Source organism: Kogia breviceps, chromosome 6, assembly GCF_026419965.1.
Source record: "Kogia breviceps isolate mKogBre1 chromosome 6, mKogBre1 haplotype 1, whole genome shotgun sequence".
Classification (NCBI taxonomy): Eukaryota; Metazoa; Chordata; class Mammalia; order Artiodactyla; family Physeteridae; genus Kogia; species Kogia breviceps.
Window position 1 is genome coordinate 103,541,859 of NC_081315.1, and position 21,442 is coordinate 103,563,300.

Sequence of the window (21,442 nt, forward strand, 5' to 3'; positions counted from 1 at the left end):
TTAAAAGGATCCACTGAATGCATGGTACAATGCATTCACACACACACACACACACACACACACACACACAAAGGCATATGATGATATTTCAGGATGCCAGGGTTAAAGAAGATCCTAAAAATTTCCACAGGGGGAAAACAAGGGTTACATAAAAGGATGTTTTCAGAATGGCATTTTGACTCCTTGGTAGCAACACTAGAAGATGGTAGAAAACTATGAAAGCAAGGTCTTCAAATCTGAGAGGAAAAATGATTTCCAATTTAGTATTCTCTCTAGAATTATAGATAGTCCAATCAAGTATGGGACTAAAATAAAGGTTAGGCTGGCACAGCCTCAAAATTTTATCCTCCCATGTACCCTTTTTTAGGAGGCTACTGGATGATGTGTTTCACCAAAACAAAGGAGTAATCTAAGTAAGAAGACATGAGATCCTGAAAATATACAATCTCACAAAGGAATGCCATGAAAGAAAGTCCCACGATGACTGCTGTGTCAAGTAAGTAGGGTGGGGATTTCAGGAAGCTGGTCTCTAGGAAACTTGGAACAAAGTGTGTGAGTACATGGAACGTGTAAAAAATGCAACAGATGTTGGGACAAGGGAAAAAAATTAAAAGATAAGTACAAGGGTAACTAGAATAATGATAAAATGAAGCAATTCGAAGTACACCAAATACAAATTTTTGGATGAGTGTCTCTGTGTCACAAAAATATATCTGAAATTTTATTTCTTAAAATGTAATCATTCTATTACAATTTCAGTAGTCAGATTTTAGAAGTTTGACATTTAAAATATAGGAAAACTGTAGTATTGTCAGCGATTAGATTGCTCCTTCAGGCATCATACACAACAATTGCAATAGGTGCTCACCTTCAATAAGATGTGCACTGCGGAAGACGTTTTCAGAAAAACTCGTGTTCAGTGACTTGTATTGTAAAAGGAACTATGCCCCTTGCTTAAGCAAATCTCAAATTTTTTTAAAGAAATTATGCATAATACATAGCAATCATTTCAACCAGCTTTTTGTTTAAATTTTAGCCTCTGTAGACTCAAAAGCATAAGGAGTTATTTACTTCTTTACAAATAATATTCTGAAATTTCATATAATTTTTCATCTTCTGTACTGTTTTTGCTATCAGGATATAGTTATTCCCATATAATGCTTTAGATTTTTTTCTATGTATTATGATTGAGGTTTTTTTTCCTATACTTTGTTTATATTACTATTATATAACTTAATAAATTTTGATCTAACTGCAAATAACTATGTGTGGTGATGTGTTTTCTTCTCCGTCATCAAATCTATTGAGTAAACCTTGCCAGGTTTACTTGTCCATGTGCCTTTTTTTTTTCTTTCTTTTTTTAAGTAAGGGATAATCATACCTACACTAAAATACATAAAGTGCAATAATTGGGCTTCCCTGGTGGCACAGTGGTTGAAAGTCCGCCTGCCAATGCAGGGGACACGGGTTCGTGCCCTGGTCCAGGAAGATACCACATGCCGCGGAACGGCTACGCCCATGAGCCATGGCCGCTGAGCCTGCGCGTCCGGAGCCTGTGCTCCGCAACGGGAGAGGCCACAACAGTGAGAGGCCCGCGTACCGCAAAAAAAAAAAATTTCTGATTCCCTAGTGCCCTCTTCCCTGTTTATACCTCCCCCAGAAATAACCACTCATCTCTTCTAAAAATCGATTAATTTTGCTTGTTCTCAACTTTATGTGAATGAACTCATCCAGTATGTATTGTTTTACACTTGGCTTCTTTCATCAACATAATATCTGCGATTCATCCAGGAGTTTGCATCTATCCATGGTTCATTTTTTTAAATTGCTGTAGACTATCCCATTGTATGAATATGCCATAATTCATTTATTCCTTTACCTGTTAGATGGCATATGAGTTCCTTACAATTTGCAGCTATTACAAATAAAGCTGCAATTAAACATTCTTCTGTGTTTTTTGTGGGTGTAGGCACTCATTCCTTTAGGGTATGAGCAGCTATTACAATTTGCAGCTATTACAAATAAAGCTGCAATTAAACATTCTTCTGTGTTTTTTGTGGGTGTAGGCACTCATTCCTTTAGGGTATGAGCCAGACTGCTGTGTCATAGAGTAAACTGCCAAACACTTTCCAAAGTGATTGTATCATTTTACATTCTCACTAGCAATGTATGAAAGTTCCAGTTGCTTCACATCCTTACAAACACTTGTTATTGTCAGTCCCTAATTTTACCAATTCTGGTATTGTATAGTAGTATCTCATCGTGGCTTTAATTTACGTTTCCATGATTTGCAATATTGAGTACCTTTTCATATGCTTATTGTCCTTTCAGATACCTCTTTTGAAAGTACTTTTTCAAGTTTTTTGCCCGCTTGTAAATTATGCTATCTTTTTCTTAATGATGTGTCCTTTACATATTTTGCATACAAGGTTGTTTGTCAGATATAGGTATGTGTGTTACAAGTATCTTCTACCAGTCTATGCCTTTTATTTTTACTTTCTTAATGGTATGTTATGAGTGGAAGTTTTAAATTTTTATAAAATCCAGTTTATCAGGTTGTTTTTCTATTATTGTTAGTGCTCTAACAAATTTTTGCCAACCTGAATGTTATGAAGATATTCTTCTATGTTGTGTTTTTTTTGAAGTCTTATAGTTTTAGCTTTCACATTTAAGTCTGTGATCCATCTCAAGTTAATTCTGTATATGATATGAGGTAGAAGAGGAATTGTCTTTATTAAAATATTCTTATTACAACTGACATTTTGAAATTTAATTACTGAGAACAATACTTTAGGTATCTAATTTTTCTCTATTACTATCTTCTTTTTATTTTTTGGTAACCTTTATGTTTATTTTATCCAGGTTAAAGGTCATTTATTATAGATGTGGTTTATATATCTTTGGAGTTTGTCCTTTTCATGAAATTTGAGGTAGGAGAGTTGACATTCCATTTTTCAGTTATCCTCAAAAGACTGAAGAATTCCCAAATTGGACTTTTTCTGGAAAATTAATTATCTAAATGGTATAAATTAACTAAAATCTAATACTAGTTCTTTGTTTAAAATTTTGAATTTTAGCATACCAATTCTACAGCTATTGGAATTATAAACAATTGAATCTATTATTCTGCCATGTACTGTTATTTAAATGTTTTTATACATTTTATACATTTAAGGTATTCTTCTAGACGTCATCTAGTCTAATATTCATGTTCATCTGTTTCTCTGTTATTCAGCTACCAGAATGTTCTCAATATCTGTTTCTGTACATAAAATTAACAGTTTTCAAATCAATTATTTGCAGCACTTTACTTTTGCAATACATACACATTAATATTTGATCTGATTATTAGAATTTCAGAGCATAAAATACATTCATTCAGTTGGTCATTCAGCAAATATTTACTGAGCACCTACAGAGTGCCAAGTACTATTCTAAGCCCTAGGACTTTAGCAGTCAACAAAAAAGACAAAAATTTTTGCCTTCATGGAGCTTACATTTCAGTGTGATTTTTCACTTCAATTTATATCCCAAATGTTTACCTGTACTAGAAAATATATATTCAGATATTAACACTAAGTCTGAATTATTTGTAATAGATAATTCTATGTCCATCATATTGTGTGCTCCCCTTTTCAGAGTGTAGAGTTCTTATGAGAAATTGCGACCCAGCCAGGAATTATATTTCCAGACCCCCTTATATCTTAGTTCTCGCCTATAATAAGTTTTTGCCAATGACTACAGAGTTGGTGTGTCAAGTCCAGGCCCCAAGGTATTTTAGAATTGGATATACCTTCTCTATATTCTTTTTGCCTTTTACTGGCTGAATGCAGATGACTATGTGGTCCCGAAGGATCTTGGAGCACAGATAGAAATAGCCAACTGCTGATTCACTTTAGATAGGAAGGGGCTCCAAAGACAAGTAACTCTGGCTTTCATGTGAGCAAAAAAATAAACTCTACTGTGTTAAGCTACTGAAATGTAGGGTTTGTTTATTTTAGTAATTAACATTACTGTAACTAATATACTTGCCTTGTTAATAATACAGATGTTGTTAATCTGAATAGGTATGATGTTCATCTGGAAAAAAGAACCATTATCATTGATCTGGTACAATTTCAGAGTTGCCAAAAATGATAGTGAAAGAGGTAGTCAGCTCTTCAGCCTCCCAAAGGGTAAGGCCAAAGCCTAAGAGCAGGTTTTTGCTGAATACTGAAACCAGCACACACTTAAATCTATCCCTAGAAAAAGAAAAAGACAAAGACGGATTATATTAGAAAGTAGGAGTAATTTTGAGCACACTTCGGCCCATGAACCATTATTTACATTATCATATTAAGTGATTACTATTGGAATTCTGATAAAATAAGACTGAGGAATGTGGAAGGGATATGGTGTAGGAAAACCACATCCTTCCTCATTCAGTATGGTAGTAAGTGTAAAATGTGTCAGAAAATTAAATATATACATGCTTTTTATGCTCATGTAGGAATAGAATTTGTTGCTTCTGCAGGAGTGGAACTAGTGACTAGAAACAGAGGTGGAATGAAGTCATTTCATTTTTTCACTCTTGAATATTGTACCATATGAATAATAACCTATTTAAAAATACATATAGAAATGCAACATTTTATGATTAGCTTGTGAGAATTGATTGGTATCAGGGAAGATACAACTTTACTGAATTTCAACAAAATTTCAGCAAAATCCTTTATGAAAATTGGTGTATGGGATTGCAAAATTGATAACCATAATTTAGTGAGTACCTTTAATGATATCCATCCCTTGAATCTATGAAGTTTCATATGTCTTCAGTTATAGCAGCTATTAAAATCAATGTTGACATAAACTGAACTTAGAATTAGACCTCTGAATCACAATATCCTAAAATGATAAATCAAGATTTTTTAAAATGTTGAAGCATATTCAATTAAATTGCTTCATCTAAAATACTATATCACAATATATATTAATAATATATACCAAAATTTTTGTCAAATTAACAATAATTTGTCATATTTTCTTTAATTCATCTGTTAACTTTCTCTTTGGGGTATATTTTAAGTATATATAAAATATTAGAACAGTACAATCATAGGTTAAGAAGTACATTATTGGAATGCATGCTCAAAAAGTTTCTGCTGATCGGTTGCTGAATCAAAGTTTAGAGACATCTGCTGTATACTACGTGCCATGAGAGCTCAGGGAGAGTATCTCTGACTGGAGTAGTCAGGTCAGGGCTCCCTCAGAGTGCTACCTCAGCTGAGACATGAAGGCTGATAGGATGTGAATAGAAGAAAGGATGAGGAGGACATAATAAAGCAGGACGACATAGAGGGAACTGTTAAGGCTTGTTTGGGACATTAAAGCAATTCTCATACTGGGGTCTGGTACCATCTACAACAGCATCACTGAAGTAATTGTTTAAAATGCCTTACTCAGACCTGAATCAAAATTTCTGATGTAAGGAGTCAGAATTATTCATTTTTATCAAGCTCATGATAATTTTTATGTTTACCAAAATTTGAGAAATTCTAAATCCATGTACATATTCTAGGTGATACTTGGATTTGTACTGCAGAGACACCATAGATGACCTTAAAAAACAAAAACAAAACAAAACAAACAAAAACAGTGGTCAATTCTGGAAAGGGAAATTGAAAAATGACTTGGCTAGGTTGAAAAATTGAACCATAGGTCATTCTATTACCAATACTTAATTCAGTTAAAAAACTTTTTCATTTCCATTAAGTAGAGAGCACTCTACTGCTATGTAATAAAGAGAATTTAAAAGCATCAGTTCCATTCCTTTTTCCAGTGTTGGAGAGTTCTCTTGTTTAGATACCTTTGAACTCTAGAAAAAGACCAGAAAGGCAACAGCACTGAGTGGCCAGATTCACTTTCTGCCTGTTTAAGGTGAAGTCAAATGTACTTTGCAAACTGGCTGTTAAATGTTTCATGTATTGGAAAGACTACTTGTGCGATTAACTGCTCTTAGCCCATGTACTCAACTCTTCTTTTATCCCTGTGCTTCACATCTCTGTTACCACTAACAGGATTTTAAGGTATGAAGATGAGAAAAATGACTACCAATGCTCGCATTACTAGACTCATTGCCCACTGGCTGATTCCAAAACAATTTGTGGCACTCATGGTGATCATATCAATATTTAATATAACCTGGCTAAAATTTTGCCACCAAACATTTTATTCCAAAATGTCATGTTCCATAGTGTTATGTTGATATACTGTAATCTCAGTGCAAATGTTGCCATTCTGTGACAAGCGGTTTTTGTTTTTATTTTCCTCCTGTGGAGATGAGATGGAAAGCCTGTTATGAGGCTACCTTTAATAAAACCCTGCTACTATTTAATGTGTTAGGATGACAGTAAAAGCATAGTGCCAGTCTTAAGCTGTGTGTTTGTTCATTTCTTGCATTCTTCCCTCGAAAAAAAGGGGAATATTTGACCCCCCAAAAAAAAAACTTTATTTTTTTTGGTTCTTGAATATGTATTTTTTACTGAAAACATCATTCATAAATTAACGTACAAAAACGTACAAACACATGAGTAAATAATGTAATGACAGAGGAGAAGTGAAAAGCGTGGGTTTTTTTGTGAAGAGTGTTTTTTAAAACATCTTTAGATTTCAGTGCAAAAATGTACCCCTGGCACCTCTTAAAACATAAGAGCAAGCTCAAAAAACTGTAGTGATGGAAATAAGCTAGCTACATTCAATGTAGTCCTCATCGGTGAGTGGATACGATCAGTATGTGTGCTGTTGCTCAGCTATTAATGTCTGTGGTAGAGAGGCTCCCACAAGAGGCCCTGTAATGTCAAAATGAATAGTTGTGCTGATAACCTCCCCACCCCCAAAACAAGGCAGCATGAAAGGAAAACTTCTTCCTGCACGCAGCCATCAAAAGACTGATTTAAGGGATCATTCATCAGTAGCCTTAAAGAATTTCAGCTGTTAAAATATGCGCAAGGTAACATTTGGTTCTTACTGTGAAAAATAGCGTGAAAATTTCACGCTATTAACAGCACACAGTTTTTAACTTTTACCTTTCCCCACAGGATACTCAGCTTGGTGGATAAATGACTTACAGTGCACAGCAAGAGATTTCACACGAATAAAACAAACTCACACATGATTGCAAGATGATTTAAATGACCCTACTTTGAGCAGTGGAAAGAGACTTTTCCTTTTGTCGGCAGATCAGCATTTTCTTTTTCAAATCAGGGGTTACCCTTTGGCCAACATGTTGTTCTTGATGGTAAATGTGTTAATGAAAGGCTTCAAACAAGATCAGTTTACAATGCTGCCAAGTGTACGAGCCATCCTTGACCAAGAAATCAGTCTATCCTGGCAAATTCTTCCAAACAACATCATAATTTTGTCACACTGAAAGCAGCTCACAGCCCTCAGAGAGAGAAGAGGCCAGGCCATCCCAGAGGCCTGGGGGCGCCCAAAGGAAGGAGGGAAAGAAATCTTTAATGCTATATGCACCATACATCAAAGGAAAGCCAAAAGAACTTCTGTGTGTCATGTTCCTCGTGAAGTTCTTTTAAAGCAAGAAATGCTCAAAACTCTTTTAAAACATGATGATACAACTTACCAGTGTGTTCAAGGGCAGGAGTCTGCTCTCTCATATGAGCCGGTAAGAGCTTTGTAATGCAGTTTATTTTCTAAATAGCATTCTCCTCTTCGAAAGAACAAAAACACAACAAAAAAACAAGGCCTTGGGCTTCCCTGGTGGCGCAGTGGTTGAGAATCCGCCTGCCGATGCAGGAAACACGGGTTCGTGCCCTGGTCCGGGAAGATCCCACATGCCGCGGAGCAACTAAGCCCTTGAGCTATGGCCGCTAGGCCTGCGCGTCCGGAGCCTGTGCTCCGCAACGGGAGAGGCCACGACAGTGAGAGGCCCACATACCGCAAAAAAAAAAAAAAAAAAAAAAAAACAAGGCCTTGGCCAATCATTCCCACAGCTTGTGGGGATTATACGTCCATGGAACCAACACATGCAATGGACGAAACCCCAACACACGGTATATACACAAATATAGCCTCTACACACATCCATGTAAACCATGAAAATTAAGGAAGTTGAAGGCAAACAAGGCAATTAAAAACATGAAGTACTCTTCAGAAACTACTCCTAATAACGATATATAAATATGCTTTATGGAAAAGGAGGGGGGAAACCTGGCAATTTTCAGAATTCTGCAGAAGCCAAAAAACCTTTAGCTTTTAAAAATAAAATATGACATAGGTGCTACACAAAAACGCAAAGCCATGAGAGCATATTTTAGGGACATGCAAACTAGTCTGAAAGATCAGTAGAAATAAGGCATGGTAAGGAAAATAGCCTTGCAGGTAAAGGAGTTAAGTGAAATACTCAAGAATATGATCTTGTTTTTAGATAAGCAGTAATAGTAGCAATAGAGTTACCGGAGCTGCTTAACTCATTAGGAAAGATTTCTAAGCAAAGGATAAAAGATTACCTTAGTAAATTACTACGGAAGAAATCACCTAAGGCTGCACTTAGATGATTAGTGTGATAAAGATGAATTTAACCAAGCTGTTGGACAACGGCTTAGCCATCTGGAAAAACATAAGCTTGGATTCCAACCTCATTCCATGTATCAACATAAATCCCAGCTAGATCAAAAATTTAAACATTTAAGAAAAATGAAACCATAAAAGTGCTAGGAGAAACTATTCTTGGATGGGGAAGGCCTTTCTAAGGATGATGCAAAAGCCAGAAAATATGAGAAAAGATAAACAGATTTACCTACGTAAAAATTCAAGATATTTATAGAGCATAAGAAAGGTAAATTGCTAACTGGGGGAAATGTTTGTAATATGTATGATAAGTAAAGTACTAAAAGCCCCTGCAAAGATCTTGTAATAACTGTTAAAAAATGATTAAAGATGACAATTTTGGTGCTACAAACTTTAGCACTTTATGAAGTGGAATAAAATGGGGTGGAAGGCAGGAAGCTTTTATAGGATAAAGAATAAAGAACAAGGAAGAGAAAAATAGAAAATATCTGATTGGCTGGGGTCACCTAGTCAACCTTGTTTCGAATAAGAAGAAACTAAGTAGAGAGCCCAGAGCTGGCTTGGTGTTTGGGGATTGGCTGACTGGATATACTGTGTTTCTGGTCACACAGAGCATTACAGGAACACAAAAGTTATCTAGGTGTTGGTTTGCTGACATGGCACCCTACACAGTAGCAGCCCCATCTTGGGTCTAGAAAGTTACTTCAACATATAGAAGACAGCCAGACAAAAAGAGTGCACAAAAAGTTTAATTCCAATGACTGATCAATTTGTGGAAAGGTGTTTTAACAGCCCTGCTAGTAATCAAACAAATGGTGTAGGGGAGACACTCTTCCCCTTTTAAATTGGAAGATATTTCAAGATCACTAGCATGGGAAAAAACACATTTTTGAGCACTATTAATGAGTATAATTTGGAATAACTATTCCAGAACAGTATAGAATATATAAAGATTTAAAATTTGCATTCTTTGAAACCAGTTTATTCTAGGATTTACTCCTATGGAAATACTTGCACATCTGCGCAAAGATCCGTGTATAATGTCGTGTAGGAAGTTTTCCTGATGCAATGGTAATCTCCAAATACACTACCAGGCAGACTATCCCAGATGTCATGGACAGCAAATCCTTACAGCCCAAATTAAGATGCTCAAATCCCATGGTTTATTGAATCCCTTTTAAACAGAAGTCAATTGGAAAGTATAGTGAAGGTTAAGACATTTAGGATAGGGTGCCAGGGAGGTGGGAGGACCACATTACCTGAATCCTGGGGTATGCAGTGTGGTTGTCCTGTCTGCTGCAGCAGCCTTAACTTCTGAACGTGCAGTTTTGAGAACCACAGTTGAAATTGAAAGGGGCTCAGCAGGTGGAGGATGCCTAGAGTCAATACGTGCTTGCTCTGTTAGAAATGTGCAAAGGCAGTATGCCTGGTTAACGGCCTGCCGAGAGCCATGTTTTATATCTGTGTTTCTGGGGCAGACCATTCACGGGGCCAGAATGAGTGTCAACAACAAATGGCATTTTAGGGATGATACAAGTGTCAGCCTGAAGGTGGCATCATCTTTACCTTACATCTTTGGTCTTTCCATCTTTTTCCACCTATTAGTAACACTCTTGTTCGTTCCCTCCTTTTTACATATATTCCATTCTATCTTTATCCTGTCTTACGGTACACTGTGTACTTAACACATTTTAAGAATTCTCTCCAACATAAGTTTCATGTATCCTTTTTTGGTTTTCCTGTCCTTTAGAACAGAATTGAATATTCTCATAATACAGCAAACATTATAAACATATATGAAACATTTTTCTTAAAATATAAAAAAACAAAAGAATTGTTCAATAATGGGTGGGGTAAATATATTGTATATAATGTAATACTGGCTGTATAAAATGGGAATGTAGATTGTTATTGGCAAAAGGAAAATAAGATTGAGTGAATAGGGTTCAAAAACATTATTACAGTATCTCATTTATTTTAAAATACATATATGTACTTAACATTTTCTAGGTGTTTTCAGAGAGAGGTCTAGAAGAATCTTCAAAATATTAACAGCAATTTTCTATGAGTGTGGGATTTGGGGTGATTTTTGCTTTCTTCTTATACCCATTTTTTGTATTATTACAGGTGAGACTGAGGAGAGAGGTAACTAAAAGAAGCTTATATGTTTATAATCTAAAGGAAAAAACAAATCGATTGTAGTTTTAAAGTTTCGGATTCCCTGTGCTCTGGGAAGAGCAGCCGTTGAAGTTGGATAGACTCAGATCCATTTACTAGCTGTGTAAAATTGGGTACTTAGCCTCCCTTAGCTTCAATTTTCTAGTCTGTAGAATGAGAATAATAAGTGCCTTAGTGGGGGTGAGAACATGTGCAAAAAGCATGGCATAATTCCAAGACCACATTAGTGGGCTAATAAATGCCCTGTATTAGACAAAGCACATAGTCCTCTTCTGCCCTCTATTTCATTCCTGATAGTGTGAAAAGACCTCCTAGTCATGGTGCTAGAAAACCCCAGCAAACTGCAAAGGACTCTTTCCAAGACAGGCCAGCTTGTGGTACCTTGATTACAGTAACTGCAGTCCAACAAAGCCTGGTAAGGGAATCTGCTTTCCCCACTGTCTGCCACTATAAAGTTGCAAGTATAATATATCCAACTGGAAAATGTTTTGGCCCCCAGACTTAATAAGATCATAATTAAATAACTGAAACTTGGAGTTAGAAAGCAGTATTTCTAAACTTTAGTGTGTATAAGATCATCAAGAGCAGTGGTTCTCAATTCTGTTCACACCCAATATCACCTTTTCTATAATGTTCATGTTATTATCTTGAAATTCATAGATAATTTTTTAAATTAGTAAACACATTTTAAAAATCAGTATAATTTCTTGACAGAAATAGAAAGGAGACATAAATGGAAAGCAATTATAATTAAATCATTTCAGTATGGAAATGCTCTCTGGCTTGATTAACTTTATGACATAATGTAGTACTCAGATGCTTGCACATATTGGCAGACTCACCATGAATGTGGCAGTTACAAGTGTGTTGTATCAGCAACCAAATATGAGCCACAAAGCCACTGATGATGTGATTTTCCCCAGAGGTGAACAACTTTTGATAAAGTTCTGAATCAAAAAGGCTAATTTTCTTCTAGTTTACAAAGTGGTTGAATTCCTGTAAGATGTATTATATATTAAGACCCTGCAGAAAATACTCTAAATTTGGAATTAAGTAGGACGCTCATTTAAAATGTAAATTCTGGATCCTCACCTCCAGAGATTTTGACTCATGGAATCTAAGATAGGACCAAGAGTCTAAATCACCATCCTGGCAGTGATTCTGATTCAGGCATTCTGTTTCTAATTGAATTGGGGGAGGGGGTAGTTGTCCTGGAGAGAGAACCTAAGAGGTTAAACTAGGAACCAAAACCCAGGTTGGCTATGCCTATGTAGTATAATGTATTGGGGTGAAAGTAAGGAATTTAGAATAGGAATATCTCGGTTTCAGACACAACTCTGCTACTTGTAATTGTCTTACTTGGTACAAGTTTTCTGTATTTCCTCATCTATAAAAATGGGTATTGTTACCTGCAGTGTGGAGGGATGGGATCATGGTTTCTGAGACCCCTTGAGGTTTGCTTGTTTTTTTTCCAAGATTATTAAAACTTCTGATATAAAGCAGTTTGTAAAATGAAATATATTAACCATGCAAATTGCTTATTATTTTGATGCTATTATTCACCCTTTAGGAAATTCTGATCAGAATGTTGTCACTTTCCCCAAAGCCCACTGTTTGAAACCAGAAAAAGCAAGTCACGAAGAAATTTGGCCCGCTAACCCCTCCACTCACCAAACAAACGAAAAACACACAAGCTCGTAATCCAAAGACTTGACAGGATTCTGGCTCCGGGTGGCCGGTGGCCAGGTGTGTGGATGAGTCGCTTCACTTTCCCTGGGATCGGTTTGCTCAGACTTTCAGCTCCATTTGTTACTCACCTACTCCTCCATTCCTCTTTGCTTCCTCCTTTCTCGCACCTGCCACCATCCTTTCTACCCCCGTCTTTGACTTTTTTCTCTGCTTTCTTACACTACACGTTCCCTCACTACGTACTCTGCGATTTCTCGTCCCAGATTTCGGTCACCAGCTCCTCGGCAGCCCTTTTGGTTTCTTCCCTTTGGTAATCTCCGGCAATTCTCCCGTAACGTCCCGGGTCCTTCTTAAAATGGGGGAACGGGGGCTCCCACCCTCAGCCCAGGCAGGGGCCCAAAACGTATGCCCGGGTCCCCGCACCTCCTTGCGTCCCCGCGACTCGCTTTCCCCTCCCCGCCCCTCTCTCGGCACCCCGCTCCCCCTCTCAGCCCTCAGCGCCCAACTCCGAGGCTCCGGAGTCGCTGGCTGAGTGCACCCGTCAAGGTGCCCGGTCTCTCGCCATCCATTCGCCAGCAGCACGTCTCCAGGGTCCCTTCTCCACACCAAACGCCTCAGCTGCCCGAGGCTCTGAGGCCGGCTCTTCTTCCTCCTTGGCCTGGGATGCCCACCACGGGCGGGGTCCGTCGCCGCTGAGTCCGGAGCCCGGCGCCACCCACATGTCCCAGAGCGCCGCGCCTGACCGGCGCAAACCTCTCCAAGGCCACTGGCTCCTCGTCGCTGAAGCTAATTGCAGGCGAAACCCGCACGGGCCCGGGAGCTGCGCGCGGGTCACGAGCGGCACGTGCGGGTCCTCGGCGCTTCGCCGCAGGGTGCGGGTGCCCGCCGAGCCAGCAAGCGAGCGAGGGCGGGAGGAGGAAGGGTGGGCGCGCGGGTGCCACGCGGTGGCGCGGGCGGCGGGACTGCAGTGCCACCTCCCCCGAGAAAGCCCACACACTCACACGCCCGCGCGCGCAAGCACCTGCACACCGTGGGCATCGAGAAGCCGAGCCATAGAGAGGCTTTGAGTGCCGGACGCGTTTCAGCGATGGCTTCTGCCCTCAACAGAAAAATTCACGCGCCCGGGACTTGCCCGGGCTGCAAAGTCGATGCCGGAGGTGGCGCCGGCTGGAGAATGGACTGTGATCCCGAGATGCACGTGAAAATGTGCAAGAAGATCGCCCAGCTCACCAAGGTAACGTGAGGCGCTGCAGGCCGACCAGCTGCGCGTCCGGGGCGCCCCGGGCCGGGGAGGGAGTGTGGACGCGCCCCAGGGAGGCCCAGGCCGAATCCGAGCTGAAACTTTGCCTTGGAGGCCAACGCGGAAGGGAAGCGGTCCTAAATCTTGGTGACCTTCTGGAGGCACCATCCTAAAGCAGCTGAGAGAAAGGATCCTTGCCAAGGAAACTCCTACAGCCTCCGCGCTGAGCAGGTGTTCTGTGCTCCCAGGGTGGGAATGTGAATCGAGTTGAATCAGTGCTGTGTGTGTGTGTGTGTGTGTGTGTGTGTGTGTGTGTGTGTGTGTGTGTGTGTTTCCTTGCGGGCTCTGCTCAAGTGATAGTGCCTGGAATGTTGTGATTTCATTCATCGCCGTACTTTACAGGAGGGGAGGAGGTCATGTGGGCTATTTAAACATTTGATTCATTTGTTGAGTGCCAGCAGCTTGCGTGTCACCGTAGTAAACCTGGAAGGCAGCCCAGGGTACTTACTATCAAACTGGGTACAGAGCATAAATGCGGAAGTGAACGATTCACCATTTAATTACTGGATTACAAAGACCTCGGGAGGTCAGCCCCTCCCCCATCTCCCTACCTCATTCCAGAGCCCTGACTGAACCTCCAGGAACAGTGGTGTCTTCCTTATGAAGACCAGCAAGAAGATGGACACCCTGTCCTTTGTTAGCCCCCTGCAGCTTCCCAATTAGGAGCTCCTTGTGGTAGGTTCCCCTCCTGTGCCTGTTGTGTAAAAGGAAAACAACATCCCTCTCTGTCTTTTATACAAGGTCCTGAGTGCCTGAATTTAGCTAGTTGCCTTGCGGTTTTCTTTCGATCTTATAATAATTACTCCTGATAACATGCCTGATAGTGGAACGTCCGGTCCAAGTTCTGTGTATGGGACATACTCTCTTCCCCAGCTATCTTCCTCTCACTTCCCACACCCACTTTTTTGTGGGATCACAGGCATTTTCCTCCTTATTTTGCCAGAAGGAAGAGAGCACAGAGACCTGGAATTGGACACTAGCTGCCTTCTCCTATCCCTCCCATTAACTTCTCCACATTTTTTTGCAAATGAGCCTGTATCCAAACAGTGATCTCTTTAGTCAAGGATGGAAAGGGGGGAATGGAGATACTCCTTGGAGGCCTTGGCATGTGCTGCTTGGCACCACTGATCTAATCTGGAGTCATCCAAATAGTGACATCGACCCAAAAAGGTATTGATTTGAGGCGCTGGGCACAGTATAAGGCATCTTCATCTTCAAAGAACCTAAAATATTTTTGGAGAAACAAGGTTGGAGAGAAACCTAAAAGACACTGCTCTATAATCAGTTGCTAAATTGGATGTTTCAAGTTGTGAGTGCTATAGAAGTAGAAACAAAGGATAAGTCATTATGGGTAAGAACATTTAGGAGAGACATTATGGAAGAGATGAACCCTGAACTCAGTTTGAATTTATGGAGTGCCTACTGTGTGCCAGGCTCTGTGCTCAATATCGATGGCATAAAACTGAGTAAGATAGGAACCCTGCCCTTGTGATGAGACAAATGCATAAACAGATCATTTCAATATAATGTGGTAATGGTAGTCATTCCGCCCATTAATATTGATATTTTGGCACAATTATTATGTGCCAAGCACTGAAGGATACAGCAGTGAAGAAAGCAGACATGATGCCTAGTGCATAGTAGGCAGTGTTTCTCAAAGTATATTCTGCATTAGAAATCACAGTTGATTCTTATTATGTAGGACCTCTCTTTACCATTTTTCATGCTAATTGTTTAAATTAGACATTTTTAATATTGATATTGATATGCCACCTTTCATTTGGCTACCTTTTGTGTGTGATATTTTCCATCTCTTTATATTTAATCTCTATAAGTTTTATTTTAGTTGTATCTCTGATAGGTGAATTTTTTTTTTTTTTTGCGGTATACTAGCCTCTCACTGTTGTGGCCTCTCCCATTGTGGAGCACAGGCTCCGGACGCGCAGGCTCAGCAGCCATGGCTCACGGGCCCAGCCGCTCCGTGGCATGTGGGATCCTCCCGGACCGGGGCACGAACCCGCGTCCCCTGCATCGGCAGGCGGACTCTCAACCACTGCACCACCAGGGAAGCTCTGATAGGTGAATTTAATCCATGTGCGTTTACTGTGATAACTAACATTCTGGGGCTTATTCTTCCATCATATTTTGTATTTTTCATTTACCATCCTGGGTTAGTTAAATGATCTATATTCCCTCATTTTCCACTGCTGGTTTGAGGGCTTCTGGCATTATTCCTATTCTTCTCAGCCTTGTCTTTTATTTTTCCACATACATATTTAACTATAGTTTTTCTAACAAAGTTATCACATAATTCTTTCTCCCTACAAAAGAGCTTTGCATACTTTACCCATTTAACAGCCCTCCCCTTTCCCAACTTGTCATTGTTGTCTAGAGATTTTTACCTTTTAAAATTTACAATCGTTTTTATACTTGAGTTCATTAAATTTACTGACATTTTACCAATTCTTCTACTCCCTATTTTTTTCTTAAATCCATAGCCTTCTCTTTCGGTTCACTTTTCTTCTAGCTGAAGTTCATCATTTAATAGTTCTTTCCGTAAGGGTCTTGGTGGGGTAAGAAATTCTTTGTATATTTGAAAATGTCTGTATTTTGCCCTCACTGTTGGATGGTTGTTTTTTGGGGTATAAAATTCTAGTGATGGGACTTCCCTGGTGGTGCAGTGGTTAAGAATCCGCTTGCCAATGCAGGGGACATGGGGTCGATCCCTGGTCCGGGAAGATCCCCCCACATGCTGTGGAGCAACTGACCCCGTGCACCTCAACTACTGAGCCTGTGCTCTAGAGACTGCGCATGCCACAACTACTGAAGCCCGCACACCTAGAGCCCGTGTTCTGCAAGAGAAGCCACCGCAATGAGAAACACATGCACCCCAATGAAGAGTAGCCCCCGCTTGCTGCAACTAGAGAAAGCCCATGCACAGCAATGAAGACCCAACACACCCAAAAATAAATAAATTTTTAAAAATTCTAGTGAACAGCTATTTTCCCAGAGCACAGTGTTGATTGTGTTCTATTGTCTTCTGATACTAATTACTGCTGGTAAAAATCCTACTGCCAATCAAATTTTCATTCCTTTGTGGATAATCTGCCTTTTCTATTGGTAGCATTTGTGTATGTGTATTTTGACGTTTAGCAGTTTCATTAGAACTCTCTAGTTGGTAGTGAATGTACTTTCTATTGAAGACTCAGGTGCTCTCTTTAATTCTGGAAAATTATCAATGATTTTGTGTTCAGATATTGTTTCTCTGTCATTGCTTCCATTCAGTTTTCTGCAACTGCCATTAGCTGAGTTAAGGAAGCCTCTCCATCCATATCCTAAAATGTTATTAAAAATCTTTTTGTCTCTATTGTGTCCTGGTGAATTCCTTAATCCTGTCTTCCTATTTCCCAATCCTGTAAATAATATGTCAAATCCAGAGTTTTTCCCATCTATTAAGTTTTATTTATTTTTAAAATTTATTTATGTATTTATTTTTGTCTGCATTGGGTCTTCGTTGCTGCACGCAGGCTTTCTCTAGTTCTGGAGAACTGGGGCTACTCTCTGTTGCGGTGTGCAGGCTTCTCATTGTGGTGGCTTCTCTTGTTGCAGAGCATGGGCTCTAGGCGAATGGGCTTCCGTAGTTGTGGCACACAGGCTCAGTAGTTGTGGCTCGTGGGCTCTAGAGAGCAGGCTCAGTAGTTGTGGCGCACGGGCTTAGTTGCTCTGTGGCATGTGGGATCTTCCTGGACCAGGAATCGAACCTTTGTCCCCTACATTGGCAGGCAGATTTTTTTTTTTTTTTAATAAATTTATTTATTTATTTTTGGCTGTGTTGGGTCTAAGTTGCTGTGCGAGGCCTTTCTCCAGTTGCGGAGAGCCGGGGCCACTCTTCATCGTGGTGCGCGGGCCTCTCACCATCGTGGCCTCTCTTGTTGCGGAGCACAGGCTCCAGACGCGCAGGCTCAGTAGTTGTGGCTCACAGGCTTAGTTGCTCTGTGGCATGTGGGATCTTCCCAGACCAGGGCTCAAACCCGTGTCCCCTGCATTAGCAGGCAGATTTCCAAACACTGCGCCACCAGGGAAGCCCGGCAGGCAGATTCTTAACCACTGCACCACCAGGGAAACCCCATCTATTAAGTTTTAGAGTTACATTTTTCATTTCTAAGATTTCTGTTCTTGCTTCCTTTCTGTCTGACTTTGATAACTTCTTAATTTTATAGTTTTATTGAAGTATAATTTACATACCATAAAATTCATCTAAACATACAATTCACCATCTTTTAGTAAATTTACAGAGTTGTTGCATCATAACCATAATCCAGGTTTAGGACATTGCTATCACCATCCTTTGTATCCATTTGTAGTCAGTCCCTGTTCCTACCCCAATGCCACGCAACCACTGATCTACTTTCTGTCTTCATAAATTTATCCTTTCCAGATATTTCATATCAGTGAAACGATACAACATGTATTTCCATCTGGCTTTTTTCACTTAGTTACTAAATCTCAGCATCATGTTTTTGAGGTTCATCAATTGTTATAGCATATGTCATTCATTCATTCCCTTTTATTACTCAGTAGTATCCCATTGTATGGATACACCATTTTCTGATTATCATATTCGCCAGTTAATAGGCATTTAAATTGTTTCCACTCTGGGGCTATTATGAATCACGCTGCTACAAACATTACATTCCTGCGCACACATTTTTGTTACTCTTGGGTAAATACATAGGAATGGGATTGTGGGTTGTATAGTAAATTTATGTTTGACTTCCTAAGAAACTGCCAAGTGACTTTCCGAAGTGACTGTGCATCTTACATTTTCCAGCCTACTTTTCCAGGAGGATCAAGTACTACCCCAGGCACCAGTTTTCAAATACAGTGAAGTGTACTTCTCCCTTTCCTCCTCTGTGCACTCACTTCCCTCTGATATTTCCTCTCCTGAAATGACTTCATCTCTATAAGTTGAATCCTACTTATCTTTTGAGTCTCACTTCCCCCAAGAAAAATCTTTGAAAAAAATCTCACTTTTGTAATTAATCATGTATTCATTAATCACTAATTGTATATTGGTTATTTCTTTCTTATTAATCTGCTTTTCCAGAAGTTTGTACAATGTCTGGCACATAGTAGACCCTCAGTAAGCTGGTTAAAGTTAAAGTTTCCACCTACGGATTTGGTTAATATTTCTTTCATCATGCTTATCCATCTGATATTATAGTTGATTTGTATATAGTATGTCCCTTAAGATAAGCTCCTTAATTTATTCACAATCCTTTGCACCTGGTAAACACTCATTATGTCGGGGTTTTGGGGTTTTAAAAAAAATTATTTTTGGCTGCGTCGGGTCTTCGTTGCTGTGCGCGGGCTTTCTCTAGTTGCCGTGAGTGGGGACTACTCTTCGTTGTCGTGCGGTGGCTTCTCTTGTTGTGGAGCTCGGACTCTAGGTGCACAGGCTTCAGTAGTTGTGGCTCGTGGGCCCTAGAGCGCAGGCTCAGTAGCTGTGGCGCACAGGTTTAGTTGCTCTGCGCCATGTGAGTTCTTCCCAGACCAGGGCTCAAGCCCGTGTCCCCTGCATTGGCAGGCAGATTCTCAACCACTGCCCCACCAGGGACGCCCTCATTATGTGTTAGTGTAGCAAATAAATATTCATTTACACGGTGGTCCAAAGTCCAGGATGCACATTAAATTCACCTGGAGAGCTTTTAAAAACACACCAGTGAGACGGTAACTAAATGCAATGCCTGATCCTAGACTGGATTGTATCCTGGAGGTAAAAATGCTACAAGGAGATGGTTTGGGTCAGTTGACAAATTGAATATGATGATAGAGAAAATTAAAGTATTTGTATCAATGTTAAAGTTCCTGGCGTTGACAAGTATACCATGGCTACGCAAGAATATCTAAAAAATATCTAAGAAAATGCACCTTGAACTATGTCTTATCTTTAAGGAGGTGAGTGTGATGTCTTACTCTCAAAGAATTTTATTTTATAAAGAAAATAGAGAAAATAAAAATAGAAAGATCAAATGATAAAACAAATGGGACAGAATGTTAAGAATAGGTGAATCTAAGTAAATGGTATGTGATGTTCTTTGTACTATTCTTTTTCTGGCAGTTTATTCCTAAGTTTGAAATTATTTCTAAATAAAAGTTAAAAACAAATAAAAGGAATACAAGGCCCCGGGCTCCATCTCAGAAGGAGAGGAGAGAGAGGTGACAGGCACTGCTATTTTCTAAAGCCCCTTGAGACCTCTAATGTTCACACAGTGTTGAGAACCACCAGTTTAGAACAACTAAAGGTTTAAACAGTAGAGTGGGTACAGAGGAGTTAATTGGGAGAACAGGAGGTTTCAAATCCATGTCCCCTTAAAGTCTGTGGGATGCTTTGGTCTTGAAAGCATCAGGCATGTTTGCCCAGCCCTGTCCCTGGGCCCATTCAGCCAGTCCCTGCTTTTGCACCTGCCCAGAAATCTCCAGCTGATTTTTCCTTTTGCAGGTCTCTGCACATCCTCATACCCAGCAGCGTTAGCATCCCTCATACCCAGAGATTCCCCAATTCCCATTTGCAAGGTGGGATGGAGTGTCTTGCTCCCCAAATACAAGTTTAGAGAAGACCCTTTTATATTAGAACACGAAAACGAGTGGGAAAGCACATGTTCCCTCTCCATAAAGCCTCCCTGGAACTGAAGGCTGACTCTTGGGAGCCCAGCCCACAAGAATGACTCCATATACCCATGGGACAACCTCTCATCTGGAGCAGTTAGAGGAAGAGTACCCAGGAGGCAATGAGCAGTCCTCTTAGTGCCAGAAGCTGCCAAGCTGAAAGTATAAGAAGTAAGATAACCCCGACAGACCCTCTCCGTCACCCTTCCTAAATGATGTCTGCCAGGATCTCGGAAGACCCTATAAGGGCTACGGTGGAATCAAGTGCCTGCAACGTCTGCACATTAGTAATGCCTTATGATTCCCTAGTATTTGTGTTCTTTGCAAAGCCTTTGACATACTTACTCATCCTCTGTGTGCACAGCAGTTCTGCATGGCAAGGAGACGAGCACCATCTCTAATTGAGAGAATTAATATCTGAGACCCAGGAAAGGGCCAGTATTCTTGCCTGACGTCACATTAGGATGTAGTGACAGAACCAGGGCATCCAGAACCCAGTGTTAGGTGTGTGTGTGAGGGTGATGCTTCTTCCCTGGTCATCCTTGTGTTTCCGTAACCTTTCTCAATCATCTTTAGTGCTCTTTCCCAGGCGAGGGGAAATGTAGATCTAATCAGTGAGGCTGAGGGCCGGAGCTGGGTCTGCAGAGCTCTTTCCTCTTTCTCCCTTGTTTCTCATGGAGTGATCTGCCCATAGAAGCACACATTCTGCTCTGTCAGCCGTGCGGTCGATTTTACAGGGGTAGGTGCGGTTCTGGGAGGAAGAAATGCCGTGGCCCAGTATTGAGACTAGGCGGGTAAATATCAGGAATGCAGCCTGCCCGTGGGTATGTCACATTCTTCTTTTTTTTTTTTTGCGGTACACGGGCCTCTCACTGTTGTGGCCTCTCCCGTTGCGGAGCACAGGCTCCGAACGCGCAGGCTCAGCGGCCATGGCTCACGGGCCCAGCCGCTCCGTGGCACGTGAGATCCTCCCGGACCAGGGCACGAACCCGCGCCCCTCGCATCAGCAGACGGACTCTCAACCACTGCACCACCAGGAAA

At 40.5% G+C, this 21,442-nt stretch overlaps 2 protein-coding genes across 2 annotated transcripts in view; one reads left to right on the forward strand and one right to left on the reverse strand.

Annotated features, from left to right (window-relative positions):
• The window catches only part of NCAPG (non-SMC condensin I complex subunit G), a 184,699-nt gene that overhangs the window by 57,590 nt on the left and 105,667 nt on the right, over nucleotides 1–21,442 (reverse strand). The gene's annotated exons all lie outside the window — the stretch shown is intronic.
• FAM184B (family with sequence similarity 184 member B) overlaps nucleotides 13,116–21,442 on the forward strand; it is a 111,978-nt gene continuing 103,651 nt past the window's right edge. The window contains exon 1 of the mRNA XM_059067507.2: nucleotides 13,116–13,666. Coding sequence (XP_058923490.1) covers nucleotides 13,520–13,666 — 147 coding nt within the window. The 5' untranslated portion in view covers nucleotides 13,116–13,519. The remainder of the gene's footprint in view (nucleotides 13,667–21,442) is intronic.